Source organism: Citrus sinensis, chromosome 6 (genome assembly GCF_022201045.2).
Source record: "Citrus sinensis cultivar Valencia sweet orange chromosome 6, DVS_A1.0, whole genome shotgun sequence".
Lineage (NCBI taxonomy): Eukaryota > Viridiplantae > Streptophyta > Magnoliopsida > Sapindales > Rutaceae > Citrus > Citrus sinensis.
This window is the reverse complement of record NC_068561.1, coordinates 10110559-10128088: the sequence shown is the minus strand read 5'-3', so window position 1 is coordinate 10128088 and position 17530 is coordinate 10110559. Positions and strand designations below refer to the sequence as shown.

General features: G+C 34.3%; 2 protein-coding genes across 8 annotated transcripts; both read right to left on the bottom strand.

The window, feature by feature from the left end:
- Positions 1–343: 343 nt before the first annotated feature.
- Positions 344–8121, bottom strand: LOC102617973 (hypothetical protein). Of its 6 annotated transcripts, none has more exons than XM_052443878.1 (11): positions 7904–8121; positions 7757–7825; positions 7549–7680; positions 5715–5833; positions 4308–4500; positions 3508–3557; positions 3126–3216; positions 2440–3023; positions 1561–1785; positions 1423–1479; positions 344–800 (listed from the first exon to the last, which is right to left on the bottom strand). In XM_052443878.1, the coding sequence occupies exons 4-11, from the start codon at positions 5766–5768 to the stop codon at positions 594–596; spliced, it is 1461 nt and encodes a 486-aa protein (XP_052299838.1). In that variant the 5' UTR covers positions 5769–5833; positions 7549–7680; positions 7757–7825; positions 7904–8121; the 3' UTR covers positions 344–593. The 6 variants fall into 6 exon arrangements, with proteins under 6 accessions (XP_052299838.1, XP_052299836.1, XP_006481485.1 ...); XM_052443876.1 differs by having other exon boundaries at positions 7757–7800; XM_006481422.4 differs by lacking the exon at positions 7549–7680.
- Positions 8122–8617: 496 nt separating this feature from the next.
- Positions 8618–17200, bottom strand: LOC102617697 (uncharacterized). 2 transcript variants are annotated; one of them, XM_006481420.4, is made up of 8 exons: positions 16732–17200; positions 16405–16501; positions 16185–16300; positions 15083–15127; positions 10286–10311; positions 9812–9947; positions 9607–9716; positions 8618–8705 (listed from the first exon to the last, which is right to left on the bottom strand). In XM_006481420.4, exons 1-7 carry the CDS (start codon positions 17111–17113, stop codon positions 9607–9609), a joined length of 912 nt encoding a protein of 303 aa, XP_006481483.1. In that variant the 5' UTR covers positions 17114–17200; the 3' UTR covers positions 8618–8705. The 2 variants fall into 2 exon arrangements, with proteins under 2 accessions (XP_006481483.1, XP_015386900.1); XM_015531414.3 differs by lacking the exon at positions 8618–8705 and having other exon boundaries at positions 9334–9716.
- Between the last annotated feature and the right edge of the window lie 330 nt (positions 17201–17530).

Genomic DNA, 17530 nt, shown 5'->3' with positions numbered 1-17530 from the left:
TTGAGCTCCTTGTTGTGTTGAAGAATCAAGGCTATACAAGGAGCATTAGAGTTTAGCCAATCCCAGCTTAGCTTCTTGGTTAAATTTTGGCCGATGCCGACCCCGCAAGTAAGCTCCAGAAGGACAAGGATATTCCACTAATATAAGAATTGAAAGTCTGTCAAGAGCAGCTCAATATATTCCATGAGAAGCCCAACTCAAAAAGCTGCTCCGGCGAAGGATAGAGAAACCGACTATTAAATTAAGCACAATTCTACTCCCACATCAACATGGGAAGACTTGAATCCTTGATGAATACAATAAAATATTCTGCAGGCAGGCTTCTCAAGTCATAAAGCAATAGTTAAAAGAGAAGGCAATATTGTCTTCACTACCCTTAAGCATCATTTTGCCATATCCCTGGCTTTTACAATTGACGAATGAAAATTTTAGATCCACTGCGCAAACATTCACTAGATGCTGTACCAAGATGTATCCAAGGACAGACCTCAGAATATGTGTATGCAGATTACAAAAAGGGCGACTAAGCAAGATAACAGTTTCTTTACAACTAAACTTTGTAATATTACTGACTGATTTATGGCAATTGAGATTCACTGTTCTTTAATTGTAGTTCGCAAATTTCTTCCATGTGAGCTAAAAGGAGCACTTTTAGCTTTGATAGGATGTCTGGATGAGTCGGTGTCACCATTGCATTTCTTTGAGTAAGGCACTCTTGGATATGGATGAATGGTGGCCAGTTCTCGGATTCGGCATAACACAGGCTTTGGTAAGCTACGCATGGCGTGCTTTGGGTCAACCTGTTTTACCCATTTTAACTTTTATTATTATTAACCAAATCTTGCATACCAACTAACTCAACATCTGTACATAAAATAAACCAATTCAACAATAAACACAGCCTCCCACAGAAAACTAGGGCCACCCTGTCATATCATTTGGTTGTCACATGTGGATTGCATATTCCTACTGATATGCTTAGAACAAGCAGAAGATTCATTGTTAGGTAAGTGCAGATGACATGCACAGGAGTTCATACATGTAGCAAACAAATTATTGATATCAGTGATATCACAGCATCTTAATCTATGGTATGTGAAACTCAATCCTAAGTTACCAAAAGGAATGAACCAAGGGTACTGCATGTTGGCTGAAACCCATTAATCTGTGTGACCACAGAAGAAGGCAGAATTATTCAATCACCTTGGTTTCTTCTACTTTATTCTATCACATAGGATGTAGCATGCATGCAACATTGTCATTTATACTCATTTTGGGAAATCAAGCACAAAACAAATGAACTAAAATGATAGAGAAACTTTTTTCAAACCACAAAATATGCTGGACTGGCGTCTCATGTACATATTGAGGTCAAAAGTCAAGTCAAGTCAAGGGCACACTAAAGTAACTTAGAAATCTCACCTCTCCCTTGTTTTTCTGATGTGCATAGCTAGCTCTTAGGAGATTACGCCATTTGTCCTGCAGAGTTCACAGGTAGTAAACACTCAACCTTTAAAAAAAAAATAACTGTTCTATTAGATAAAGAAAAATAAAAAATACCCTCAGATCTATGGGTGTGCGGTGAGAAGATGATGAAAAGAGGAGTCTCTTTATGTCAGTCCATTTTCCAACTCCAAATTGAGAGATACCATCAATAAGCTTCATCACCTCAGAAAGAGTCCACATCCTTTGATTCTTCCTCCGATCATCAATTTTAGATTTCCTCTTTCTCACACGGTCATCATCAGAATCAGAAGAAAAAATGTCATCATCAGATTCAAAACCCTGCACAGGGAAAGAGAAAACAGATGATTCAAATGTTGTAAGTATCATGCAAAAAAATGACTTATCAATTAAGAGTGAAGGGATGATATCCTTGCTGTGTTGGTAATCACATTTCATTTACTTCCTAATTCTCATCACATTTTTCTTGTCATATATTCAGACACCTCCATTTTCCAAAAGACAATAGATAGATTCACCAACTTAGCACAAACCCAAATCATCTTAAGAAACAGTGTGGAGAGTAGGATGACAGAAAAAGAACGCACAGACAATACAATCAAAGGAGAGCAACGAGAAACCTGCGAACATGCAGGAGAAAAGCAGGATACCCATCACAGAAGACTGGAAAATTGTAGGTTTAACACGCGCACTGCGTTGTATTTCTCCTCATTTCTTAATAACATAAACACCACTCAAAATTGGTAGTAGTCAGTCTTACTCATTTCATTTCTCCTTTTTGGGATCATCAACAATCTATCTTCATGTCGACTAAACAGACTTAACATATATCAACTAAATTAAGCTATGGAAAAATGCATGCAGGAAGAAAAGATGATTCATAGAAGTTGGAGAAGAAAAATGAATGAACAAATTAACAAATCCCCAAATTCAAGGCAGTAAAGTTAGATTTATATCATGTGGGTGAATGCATACCAATATAGGCGAACGTTTCTTTAGACGTCCTCCACGTAACCAAGATTCTGATGCCACTTGACTACCTTTGGAAGACCCATTACATGGTGTTACCTTTGGATGTTTATCCTTCAATGTGGCAGTAGAAACATTTTGTCCTCTCATTAGAGATCCTGGTTTCAGATCTGAGGACTCCTCAATGTATCGTTTTGTAGGTTTACGCAGCCTCTTGACCTTGGTTCCTAGAACAGTGCTCTTGACCCTCTTCTTACACTTAGACAGTATGCTACTTAATAAAACATTGTCATCACTATCCAGTTCATCAAATCTATCCATATCATGTGAACTAGGGCATTTTTCCATATCTGGTGCTTGATACTCACACTTGCTTTTAAAGGTGCCATGTAACTCACAATTAACCATCTTTTCAAGCGAATCATTCTTGCATTCGGATTCCAGAGCAGTTATTGATGAATCTGACATGCCAACAGCAACATTACTTCCACTAGCACCTGGAGAATGACTTTCGGAACTTGAGTTACCTAAATGTGATCCTTCAACTGGACCACAGTCAAATTTGGCAACCTTTTCAGTAAATTCAATATCTGCAACGGAAAAAAAGGCTGGAAGATTAGCATTAGGAATGTTCTGATCATAACAATAGCCACATGAGTCAAAATCAACCACGAGTCAAAATCAAGGACTACCTAATAGAAAATCATCACACACGGTGGAGAGATCATTTGCTGCATGAAAGTCATCCACTTCATCAATATCATCCAGCAATCCGTCAAGAACCTAGTAGATCAATATCTGATCAGATAAAGAAAAAAAATAAAGTTTCCATAATGTGCATTACTGCACTGATCCTGGAGGGAGCAGCACAGAATGCAAGTGGTAAAAATCCTTGAGTGATGCAGACAAAACAAAATGGTTACGTCAACAAGGATTAAAAACTTAAATCAAGTGGCAAGCAACAACAAGAGAAGCTAGTTTTCACAGGAGAAAAGTTTACATAGTATAGCTCACTTACAGTGCGTACGGAATATAACTTATAACATAAGATTTAGTATTAATAAAGTTACATACCTCAAGCTTTAAATCATCTTCTCCTTGAGTAGTAAAAGAATCCAGCCCACCTTATCAAGGATCACAAATATAAATCAGTATTTACAGATTATTAGAAAAAGGGGGTTAATAAAAAATAATCACAGACCCCAAAGTATGATTTCATTTTCAACCCAAAAAAAAATTATCATTTTCAACAAAAAATGTCTCACTTTCCCCAGCACCTCCTCAAATATATATCATATCATCTTACTCACAGGCATCTGCTGCACATAAGATTCAAATGTTTTTGAGTACTCAACTCTGATTAGTGGTTACCCACATAAGGATTCAAAGGCTAACCAAATTTGTGAAATTTGTGAACATCTGCAGGTTACTTATAGCCAGCAAAGAAAAAGCATGATCACATTAATTGCAAACTCATTGCACAGTAATTTCAAAAACTCCAAATGCTTAAATAATATTGTCCATATTAACCAATTATAGCCACAGTAGATGCTTGAGTGAAAACACAACCATTCTTCCTCACTCGATGAGTGACTTCAAGTAGCATCAATTACTTATAGTGTGCTGGATCAGCAGTGTTTGGGGTGCACTTGCATGTTTATGGAAGTTAATTCTTCCTTAATCCTGAGTCTGAATGCAAACCTAGTAAACAGAACAGAACCCTGTTTTCCAAAAATAGGGAAAGTTTCTTAAATAGGGTCACTCATACAAATACAGATATGGAAACCGAGGCACTGTGTAATCTCAGATCAAAAAGTCATCTGGGCAAACATAGCAGCAACTAAAGGGATAGTAAGAAACCATCAGAGTATTACCACAATTTGTTCTAAAGCCAAACTCAAATTCATAGGAAAAGCCATCCATGCCTGAGCTTTTCCCTAAGTTCTCTCTGCCGAAGCTTAAAACACCATCAACTGAAGCATGATCACATTTTGGTTCAGCAAGTAAATTGGAAACTTCAGCTGCTTTATCTTTAAAAGCAGGAACAAAGGATTCTTCTACCTTTACCTGAGGGAAAGCAATGACCAAAGAAATAAATAGCTAAATAAATACAATAATAAAATAATTAAGATACTACAAGAATATCTAAGAAAAAATGGGAAATTTACAAAAAATTGTAATACTAATTTAATTTCACAATTGCATAATTAAACAACCACAATAACTTCAAAGAACATTTCATCTTATGAAGAAAACTTAATGACAAATTAAATGAAAACTGAACTCCAAGACGTCTGCTTAGGTAGGCACACTTGGTACACAACATAAGTTATTACAAAAAATATAAAACAAGGATACATTTAGTATGCAAGACAAGCTATTGCAATAGATATAAAACAAAGGTGAATGTAAATGCCCATAATGAAACTCTTAAATCATGAGGAACAAGCATCGATTTCCATTAAATATAAGCACAATGAAAATGAAATAGATGAATCATTTGTTCATAAACAAGAAGAAATAAAACATAAATCAAATTTCTAAAACCAAGGCAGGAAAGAAAAGAGAATATGCAAACTCCTAAACTTATTGCAGTAAGTTTGTTATGCGACAATTAATGAAAATTCACCCAATTCTGCAAAGATCAGTAAACTACACATGTTTTCACTTCTAGATAAAACTAGAAATCTCTCACCATATTCTTGGCATCTAAATTTTATAAATGCAAGTTGCAACTAGCTAAATTCAGAGCAAAGCCTTCTGGTTGACATGTTCAAAAGATGCAGGTTTTTGCTTCATCTACCAACTCAGCCTTAAAGTTTCTCAATCCTGGCAATAATTGATGAAAGACCAAGAAGAAAAGAAAATAACTTTGTTCAATTAACCAAGTAATATATCTTGGCAATAAGTGATGAAACGCCAAGAAGAAAAGAAAATAGCTTTCTTTGATTAACGAAGTAACAGATTAAAATGGCATAAGCTTTAAATAATATTAATGTTGGGATTAAACCTAAAAAAGAGAGGGGATATGGATTAAAAAGAAGTTTACAACTACTTTCCTCACATAAGTGCATGATATGGATGGTTCAGATGGTGACAAATTTTATTCAACTACTGAAGCAAAGATAAAATTAATAAAAGCAAGAAGTTGTCTGCATCCTCATATTTCACACAGATAAATGGACAAAAAAGTCATTGCAAACACATGATATAGTTCAAAGCATCTGAGTGGATGATGGTATCATAGCAAAACACAATTTGCAAGAGAAAATTGATCTCACCCTTTGACTTGTCATGTTTCGAACATTCTCAAGCAACAGTGGTCCTTTATCCATTTCATGCTATGCTCTTAATAACTCAAACTTAGATTTTCAGTAATCTATCAACTTGTTCAAGATTCCTGCCATAGAATGAAAAGGAAAACTGATAAATCATCGTCATTGGTCATCACAGCCATATCCCAATTATCAAACCATGAAAATTTGCAGCAAACAAGTTGAGAAAAATGTGCAAAATTCACCAACTACGTGACAGGAGCAAGGAGAAAACGTGTGTGCATTTACAGCTGGAGAGATCTAGCCAGCTTGATTCACAAGGATACATAAAGTAGGTGCAGAATGGTGTCAAGCAAAATTATAATCAAATTTTTCCCAAGATATCTCGAGAATAGTTTCAATTACAAACCATTTTTAAGTTCAGCAGATTTTTTACCAACACAAACAATTAGCAAAAAACTAAAAGTCCTTTTTTTTTCTCCAGCACCTTTAGCCAAAATAAAACTTCAAATATGATACGGTCATAATCCCAGCCATGATCAGACCTAATAAAAGAAAACCAATCAACAGGAGCAAGTGGAAAATTTTCATGCATCCAGCCAACCTGTTTTAGAGAGCAAATATCCACTAGTTTCCAGGTTCTTTTTCCTCACAATTTCATTTACCATGTTTCCATGCCTCATTTCAAGTCCATGAGATTTTTTACATTTTCCAGTAGACATAATCAGCAAAGTACTAAAATTTGCCACAGTTTAGTTTCAGCATTGTAATCTTAACATCCCGTCAGCAATAATTATACTTAATAAATCAAAACCAACACTATGACTTGTTATGCACGAACAATTATTTTTTTTAAAAAAAATAAAAAACTACATTTATGATACGGTCATAATCCCAGCCATGATCAGACCTAATAAAAGAAAACCAATCAACAGGAGCAAGTGGAAAATTTTCATGCATCCAGCCAACCTGTTTTAGAGAGCAAATATCCACTAGTTTCCAGGTTCTTTTTCCTCACAATTTCATTTACCATGTTTCCATGCCTCATTTCAAGTCCATGAGATTTTTTACATTTTCCAGTAGACATAATCAGCAAAGTACTAAAATTTGCCACAGTTTAGTTTCAGCATTGTAATCTTAACATCCTGTCAGCAATAATTATACTTAATAAATCAAAACCAACACTATGACTTGTTATGCACGAACAATTATTTTTTTTAAAAAAAATAAAAAACTACATTTATGATACGGTCATAATCCCAGCCATGATCAGACCTAATAAAAGAAAACCAATCAACAGGAGCAAGTGGAAAATTTTCATGCATCCAGCCAACCTGTTTTAGAGAGCAAATATCCACTAGTTTCCAGGTTCTTTTTCCTCACAATTTCATTTACCATGTTTCCATGCCTCATTTCAAGTCCATGAGATTTTTTACATTTTCCAGTAGACATAATCAGCAAAGTACTAAAATTTGCCACAGTTTAGTTTCAGCATTGTAATCTTAACATCCCGTCAGCAATAATTATACTTAATAAATCAAAACCAACACTATGACTTGTTATGCACGAACAATTATTTTTTTTTAAAAAAATAAAAAACTACATTTATAGCAGCGAACTGGTTTGCATGATACACAACAGTAAAACAACATTATCAACACTTCAGAGAGACCAAATGAAGTAACAGAACATCACTTACAACAATACAGAACCACCGTTTCTTTTGCGGCGGAGAGAAATATCAGTAAATTAGCAAATAATATATAAAAATGAATTTTTTTAGTATAAAATATTATTTTTTTAGTATAAAATGTCCTCTAAAAAGACAAAAAGAAAGAACCCTCAAGTGGGCCTGATACAGCTGTCTGGCCTTAAAAAACGGCTCAGCCGAGTGAAGCTTATCCGCTCTGAGAAGAAAAGGTAGAAAGAAGGTAACCGTGAACTCATATTTTCTTCCCCTTTCCTTCGTTTTCTACGCAACCAAACAGAATTTTAAAAAGCCAACACATTAAAAATATTTATATTAACAAATAAAATAAAATAATTACCTAGTTTATCAGTTAAAAGACTCCGCAAGTCAACATTCTCCGATCTGTCAAACCAGAAGCATATAAAGTCTAAAATTAAATTAATAAACAAGATCTTAAAAAAAGATTAAAACAGAAAAATTGAAAAAAAAAAAAAAAAGACCTGACCTTCAAGTGATGGAGAGTGTGAGAGGGAGTGAAATTCTGTGGGATGTAAGAAAACGAAAAAGCTTGAAACCGCCAAGGAAAGGCTACACGAATCAAATGGACCGAAACCGTGTTGTTGTTCGTTATTTGTGCTTGGTGTTGCGCTGCCTTTGTCTTTGGGCCCTTTTTTCTTAAAGAGTCGGACGGAATTGAAATGTTTTTTATATTATTTTTGTTCTGATGACGTTTGATGATATAAAGTGTGTTTGGGGTCCGCAGTTGTGAGTGAGCTGCTGGATGCTGCGGCTTGATTCCTGAGAAACGGGTGTATAACATTTAATAAGAGAATTCCGTCCACGTTGGCATTAAATTTGACGGGCGTTACTATAGATGATAAGGCCAGGCAGTTGTTTGGCTGACGCTTTTTATTTTTCAACTCGTGAACTGGTCCTGCGGAGTGGGTTTGCTTAGCACCTGACCGTCCGTATACGCTGACTCGGGATCCAGCTTTTCGTGGGGCCCAAACCACAACCCGACTCCATTATATTTAAATTCATTTTTTTTTTCAATAATTTTTCTTTCGCTTTTCTGATAGAATAATAAGTTGATTTCAACTTATGGCAAATGCTATGTTACAATTAATGTAACATACACACTTAACAACAACCACACAAATTGTGTGGGTCCATCATTTGTGTGGTTGTTGTTGAGTGTGTATGTTACATTAATTGTAACATAGGGACTCCCACACGGGGCGGAGCTTCTTTGTGACCCCATAAAAAGCTCTTAGCAATAGAAGTGTCCATCACAGTAAAATTTTGTTCTGTGTATAATTTTTTTTTTATTTTAAATATGACCCCCTTTGAATGACTCTGCAAGCATCAAACTGTACGAACAAATCATTGTCAATTAATTTTCAGTTGGCCTCCATAATTATTTGACATTGCATTCTTTTGCACAAAGGCTATGCCTCCTGCAGGCTGCAAGTCACCTATCTTCGCTGTGGGGTGAACAAAAATCAACCCAACCTAGCCTAATCGACACACATGAGAAGTGGATTGTGTTGGGCTAGGCTAGGATTTGTATTGGATTAAGGGTGCGTTTGGAATTGAGATTGGGTAACTGTAGCTTAAAAGTTACAGCACTAAAGTGTTTGGTAAACACTAACTGCTGTAGCTTTTAAGCTATGTTGATATGATTTTTCACTTGTATAATATAAAATTTATTATATCTTTAATAATTTTATCAAAATTATTATTTAAAATTTATATTTACTATATATTATTAACTTTTGTTTCATAATTACAACTTTTTTTTCACAACAGCTGTAGCTTAAAAGCTACAGCACCTCAATCCCAAACGCACCCTAAATTGGGTTGATTTTTTTACCCCCTAACAGGCACTGTATGCAATGCCACTACAAAATTATTAGTTCTTTTTGACAGCGTATGGATCAGCATCAAGAAATTTGATTTAGTTCGCTAAGAATTTAGATGAGATTTTTCTCAATCCTGCTCTTCTTTTTCCTTCTTTCATCTTCTAAAGATATAAGAGTACAAAATTACAGCTTACTGTGATCTCCCATCAAGTTTAAGAGTTGAAAAACCTACTGGTCATTGACTCATTGCATGTACAAGGGAAGCGAAAAACCACATATAACAGTTTAGTAATCTCTAATAAAGATAAACTGAAAATCCATAAGCAGTATAAACATATTCTGTTACCTACGATTGTCCTTGGGTTCCATTATCTTCAGCTGAATCCCCATTTGCCAAATGTCGGATCTTCATGTCATAATAAACTTCTTCAACCCTTTTTAGGTCATACTTCAAACCTGCCAGAGGTGGGCAATGATTTCAGGAATTCAGCTTATGTAGATCTATTGTTCAAAGACATGGACGAAAAGAAGGAAGAGCTGAGAAAGCTCACTGTCAAACTTTTTGCGTAGGAAATCATTTCTGAGATTGAGCATACGGAAGGCTGCATGAAGATCTGTCAAGAACCTCAACACCTTTCTTGGGCAATCATAGTTCCCAGCAAGCACTTGGTTCACCACATACCTTGGCTATTAAAAGAAAGCAGATTGCCAGTGAGCTCTGTCCAGCCCAATCATCTAGTATTTCAAACTTATACCAAATGGACCCCCTTGAACCAATATAATCACTAAAATTCAAAGCATACCACAGACTGCCAAAATATCATTTGCTCTAAGTCCGCATCAATACATAGTCCTATTTTTATGGAAGTTCTATTTACAATTGTCAAAACTTCCCAAATTTCAGTAATCCCCTCACATGTCTACATCAAAATTTATGTGAAATAATAGAAGAGTAATACCCTGCCCTTCAAATATGTGGGATAGCACATGCTATTGAAATTCAAAGAAAAGTTCTTAGTTCTTACCATTTCATTGGACAGGAAACAAAGACCTGCAGAATATACAAAGTTCTCCATCAGTAGGTCTATATATATGGAGAAAAAAGAATCTAATGAGATGATCCTCACTTTAATCGAGGGCCAAGTTAAAAGACAAGAAAAGCAGACACATTTTCTTATAAGAAGAAAAACGGACACTTCAATGCAGTGTTTTTCCTCCAGCCTAGAAAATACCAGCTGTTTGATCTAATCCAACAGTTAAAATGAAGCTCATAATAATAAATAATAAAAGTTGGCCCACAGAGGTTGAATTAGCAGAAAAACCGGCACCATCCAATATTGGACTTCATCAGTTTTCCAAAATTATCATATTATTAACCATTCGTCTTTCTCATTGTCTTCTCATCTCACCTTCAAACCAAAACTCTAAAAACTCTCTTTATGAAAAAATGGTGAATATACTAAATTCTACAATTCAAATTGCACAGTGAGAAATTGACCCTCCAAAGTATCAATGGTATGCATATGAATTTCTTTCTAGTGATCCCAATAAGATAGTTGGATATTTTCAAAACTTTTGATGATGTGTACCTCTAAAAAATTGGGTCTGCTGAGATAAAATAAGGGGTTAAATAGCTCTACTCTTCCTCTTTTGATGGATTGGAAATGAGGTTACAACTTACTGGCTTAGACCATAGAGAAGAAGAGTGTGTTTGGTGCTAACCTCAAGAGGAATGCAGGGAAAGAAAAAAAAAATGATACAATAAAACCAAAGAGTATAAGTGTGATTTTGGCTGCACAAGACACTTCATTAAGTAGTAAAAAGGAGGCAAGTAGATGAAGAGAGAATTGCGCAAAAATGGGCCTTTCAAAGTTTTATTAACACTGGTTTTGATTCTAAAAATATAATTATAAAAACACGCTTCAAACTCCTGACTCACACTCAAAAAGCCTTTTTCAAAACAGCATATTATCGAGAAAATTAGGTCAACCGAGACCATGTTCTTCAAAAGAAGTTTTCAGAAATTCAACAGAAACTTCTACTGAGTTTTTAATATTTTTGTCAAAACAAAAACTTGTTCTCAAAAACTTTTTTTCCAATCTCTTTTCCCTTGAATAATAACAAGGACCTGCCTTTTGTTGATACTTCAAATATAAATTATATTTTCATTAACTAGGCGAGACTAATGACTTATTTCACTTTGCAACTGATGTCTAAATTTACTAAGTACGGAAAGGGATATGAAGAAGGATTTTTATTGCTTTTTTTTTTTTATGAATACAAGACGTTTGTAATCAATTACGATTCGATTACGATCTGCAATTATTGACTCTAGGTACAAAGAGATAAGAAATTGAGATTAAATGTACGTATGGGCTTGTGACAATTAACCGACCAAAAAGTAAATAGCAAAAGACTTGACTGACTACAATAAATTATTGGTGAGTAAGCGTCGGTAAGAAAAAAACAAATACTAAATAGATGCCTTCACAGTTTTTTTCTTATCGAGTAAGAAGGACATCTATAAAGTTGAAATAAAGAAAAAGCTGACTATTTGACTTTTGGAGATTCTATCTAAAACAACTAGCTAATTTTCCATGGCATTTTCAATAGTCTCTTTCTTCATCTTCTAATCGGTCCCACCATTTTGCTTCTCATTGGGCCAAATCTTCTTTGTTTTCACCGAGCTTTCGTTTCTTCTTTGAACTCTTTAGCATAGTGCTGAATTAGCTTTGTGTACGTAGTCTTGGTTATGAAAAGTATTTCTAAGTTTAGAGTAGATTTTTTTGAATTGCATCTTTGATTACTAATTTGAAATCCTCAAACTCGTAATGTGTCCAATAAAATTGTCTAGCAATTACTCCGCTCCTCCAATGTTTAAGTTTTTCTTCTAAGCTAAAATATTTAGATGGCCAAGGAAATTCTATTGCAAAAAGTAGAGGTCTAAATCTACGAAATCTTACTATTATCTAATGTTGAGCTGGTGTAAATCCTGATTCATCCCACTCATGCGGTTTACTATCTATAATTCTACAAAGGATTATTAGATATTGCAGAGGAGTTTAAAACAATTGCTACCATCTTTCTACCAAATAAGCCATAATCTAAGAGTAAAGTAAGTGTTTATACTAATTTTCTTCCCTTATTATCTCTTTCTATGGGTTCATATTTAGACAAATCTATACATGTTAAAGCTATGCTAAAGATGAGATGATATTTACAAGCAAATCTTTCTAAAAGGATAGATTTACATATAGGGTATAGATTTACGTAGAGGTCTTCTTTTGGACAAGTTATATATTTTGTATCATATTGGGTATCCCATACAACACTTAATCCTCTGATATTTATTTTTAATATGACTAAGTCATTCAAAAATCTCATAATGTATAATTGTTTATCTAAAGCTATTTTTCCTACTTCCAGTCTAATTTTTAGAATTTTTTAGAACTAAATATGCTGGAAGTGGATATTCTGCTTATGGAAAAAGAGAGAAATTCCATTTTTCAGGCTCATCCCGTTCCTTTCTTAATACTGATATTTGTATTATCCGGCTACTACAATGCTTGATGTCTAATGTATGGCATTTATTTTGTAATGCAATGATCTAGCTATTTAATTCTCTATTAATACTTTCTAATTGTATTATTTTCTGTCTACATGCTTCTTAAATGATATCATATATCATTAAGCTTTCTAACTGTGAGTGCCAGGACTTCACAGTGATCACAAAAATATACAGATCAATTGCTTCATGAAATGCATAAAACCTTTAAATTGTAGCTAAACTGTCCAAATCGAGAGGGTATGCGTGTATTGGGACAGCGCTATGGCTCTAATAGTGGTGCGTCAAGATTTTGATGGCCTAGAGAAAGGGCTCACAAAGAGGTATCCCGTGAATTGCTTTAAGGGTGGCTGTATGTTTTGTTGTTTTGTTGTGGTATTGTTGTGTTTTAGTTTTGTTGTTGGTCCAATCAGGACGTGGTTTTCACTTGTAATAGCTGAGGTTGGTAGATTAGACTAGTGCTATTAAATTCCTCCAATACTTCATGACACCTTAGTGTGTGGAGCTATTTAGTCTCTTATCAGTTTTAGAATTTGTAGTTCTTCGTTATTTCACAGTTAGGAGTTTCCTAACTTAAGCTTGAGTCTTATTTCATAGTCATCTAATATTTCTAGCTTGTTACTTTCAATTGTACTTTCTTCTTCTAACAAAGAACCAAAGAATTGTATGTCTGCTTCTCTTTTGCCATTGTTGACTTCTTTTCATATGGTAAAACATGTGTTTCAAATTTTGGTTGTATAAATGTTGATGATTTTTTTAAGAAATTTACTCCGTTTGGAACTATTAGTATACTAATAGTTCAAAAAAAGAATTTTCAAAAAAAGAAAATACTACCATTATTTTCTACTATAAAGTCTAATCCTAGAATAAATTTACATCCTACTTTTGATTAGAAATGAATGTCTGAGGTAATATCTGCATTTCGCCATTTATTGTAATTGGTAGATTGCTTATTCTGCTATTTTCATTATTTCTCCATCAGATTATCTAAAATTTATTGGACTTCTTAACTTATTTTTGCTTTCTTTTGGAACTAAACTGTCATGTATTATACATTTATTAGCTTCTGTGTCGGTCATTGCTTTAATTGTAAATTGTTTCTTTTTTAAATAATCACTCTAAATTAATGTTTATTAGTTCACTACCTGCTCTATTTATCTATCCTATTTTATCTTCTTGTTTATTATAATCATTACAATTATTACAAAAGAATTTATCTGTGGTTGTTTCTCTATATCCTAATTTGAATTTTTTTTTATTTTGCAGATGGCATAGTTTTTACCAAAAAATGATGTATAAGTTTCCAAACTATTTACTTGAATTTCTGATTTTGAACTTTTGCTTGTTTCTGATTCACTACTATATTCACTAAGATTACATATACTATCATTATCTAATAGTTCATCTATATTGAATATTTCTTCTATATCTACTAATTGCTCGTTTATATTGCAACTATCTATTTCAAATTAATTAACCTTTTTATTTTCTAGCAATGTGGTTTAATATATCCATCTTTTCCAAGTAAAAAACACTTCTATACTTTAAGAAATTTTTTCTATAGAATTTCCTACTATTATGTCCATATGGTTGCTTATACCGTTTATAACGTTTCCTATACTTTTTATGTTTATTATAGCTGGCATAGCTAGGATAATTACATCCTAAGGTAGGTACATCAAACATTTATATGAGTAGTGTTTGTATCCCTAGTACTACTCTTACAATAATGCTCTTACAATAACACTCTTTAATTATCTAGCACTAGAACTACAATATATGGGACTTCTTAAAAATTGAGGTGTCCATCCCTATCTAGGGAAATTTCAACGATACTTCAAGGAGTTTTTCCTCAATTTCACTTATCATCTCCTACAGATCATAGAAATGCTGATTACTTAGTACTGAATGTTTCACAAACCAAGCCAATCAACCCCCTAGACTAACCTCGAGTCATGAAAGCTATCAGCCCCAACCAACCATATGGCCTTATTTTAAATCATTATTAGATCATTCAACCACTCGTAAGACTATCAAAAACATAAAACATGTCTGTTTTTGGTTTTTGGGTTATTAGCTGTACCTAAAAAGGCCATTAACCAATGTCAGTCGTGCTAAACATATATACACAGAGTAGTGAAAAATGCATATATTTAATGTGAAACTAATCTTAGCAGAACATAGCATCATTACAATAAGTTATATTGATTCATAGAAGCAATCTCTTAATATATATGACATTCATCAGAATGCTCACCGATAAGATAGTCCTCAATGTCCAAAGCAAACTCTGCCTGATTCACTGCATTATTAAGAAACAAAGAAAATTAGAACCTAAGAAAGTGAGTCGTGTTTGAAGGTCTAGAGTGATTCAAAGCTTGATGAGACAAAGAACACAAGGAGGATGAGAAAGCAGAGACTAAAACAATGTGTACAGCTGCAATTTCTCTATTACTTCTTTACTAACAGGAAGATTATTAAGATAACATTAACAACAGAAAGGTTATCAAGATAACATCAACTTTAGCAAGCAACATAAACAACAGCTGAAGGAACACAACATATGAAATGCACGGAAGTAGACAAACTTTACAGCCACTACAACATCACCTCTATTTCTGAAGCTTTATATGATTATTTGTTTATTGATAAAGACCTCTAAATCTCAAGCTTTAGAAACGCATCGTCTCTGATTGATATTAGGTTCCAAAAAAGATGATAAACTTGTGTGAAACCTAGAAAAACAAATTGGCCAATTGCGAAAATAAAATTATAAGATGAATGAGAACAATTAAGTCGTTTTGTTGCCAAAATACAGAACAATGGGAAGCAGCTGAAAATATATAAAATCAAGTATTTACTGTTCCTCCTAAAATTCAACTTCAGTCTACCAAAACAGTAAGTATGAATGACAATTCACAGTCAATCAAGAATGCAGTTAGATATCTCCAATCTCAGAGATACTGAAAACTCAGTGACTAGCAAAAAAACATAATATTTTGCCTTGACAAATGTTTGCTCTCTAGATGATGCTCCAATAGCAAAAGACTCTTGAAACTATTTCACACCAAAAAATTTCCAAATAATGGATGAAGGACTTCCAACCTCAAAAGCATTGTGAATAGAGAGTCTAGATCATCTTTTTGGAAGTACTTTACTGTAGGAATTAGGAACAAAAAATTCTTAACGTTGAAACAGAATGCAAAAAGAATGAATTGGCAAAGAGCAAGAAGTTTCATCAGCACGTCAATTATCCTCAGCTGAAAGCTACATAATGAGGAATCCATTCTTAGACATGCACATAAACAATGCTAGTAAGTCGAGGTATCCAAAAACAACAACAGGAATTGAGAACATACTCCCAAGTTTTTCCTCTGCTTCCGTATGCATAAGAAGCTTTCCTGTCTCCAACCAGTGCATAAAAGCAAGCAATGAAACCACAGTCTGAGTTTCACTCCTCCAATCATTATGAAACCTATGCAAAAGCACCCCAAAAAAAAAAATCAACAATCGCCAAACATATATTAACAGATTCAACAAATCACGCAAAACATAAATTCATTATGACATCTTACTCACCTGTAATACTCCCCAGGGCATTCACATAGAACTTCGGCTAGGCGACCGTAAAGCTCCTTTAGCCCATCAACTTGAGCCTTAGGCTTCTCCAAAACCTCTACACCTCAACATAATCGAACTCAAATTAATTCATTTCTAGTATAGCTAGCTATTCTTCATTTCCTAAATCTAATATAGCTATTATGCTTTAAATAAATAAAAATTAAAAAAATGCAATTAAAGATATTGTTCAAAAATAATTTTTTGAGTCATTTAGGTGAAAAAGAAACAGAAGCAGTAATAATAACAGAAGAATGATACAAGGACCAACAGAAGTGATTTTGTTACCAGAAAGTGGGCGAGACTGGTGAACGTGAAGTAAACTAGCGTGCATTAGCCTTGAGATGGACTCGATCTCATTTACGACGGCTCGTATTCGCTCGCGCAAGCTTCCAGCCTCGTCCAGCTTGACACGGAAGTCTTCGAACTGCTTCTCCATAGACGTTGGCGCGTCAGTCTCACCGCCGGTCATTGAGGAGTAACGCACGCGCAGAGGCGAAGAGCGTCGGAGAAATCGAAACGTTTCAGGTTTAGAGGGAGAGACGAGCGACGAAGGTGGCGAAGAAACGGCTGCGACGGAAAAGCGAAGGAGAGAGTGGAAGTGGGGGTTTATGCAGTGGTAGTGGGGCAGTGTTCTCAAAGCGACGGCGTTTCGAAACGCTGATTTCATGCTTTTGTTGAGTGGGGTTTCTGGCTGTTGAATAATGTTTATGACTTCTGTTGCTTTATTTTTCACACGTGTTACTCAAATGAACGATGTCTTGCCACTTGAGCATGAACATTTAATTGAAGGGTGTTGTTAAGTTATATAATAATGTAACTTGCGTTAATCGAAAAGTGTATTTAGTGACTTAAAAAGTAGTTTAGTTGATTTTATTTTTAAGTCATTAGTTACAACTTAATGATTGAGGTAAGTTATATCATAATGTAATTTAACAAGGCCCTTAATTGAATTCATCTTCATAAGTCACTTTGATTTTGTATTTTGTGTTTTTTTTATTACGACTTTGTATTTTGTGTTAAAAAAATAGTAAGGTAAAAATAATTAAAAAAGCATGTACGGATTTTAGTATCTTTCATATGCTTT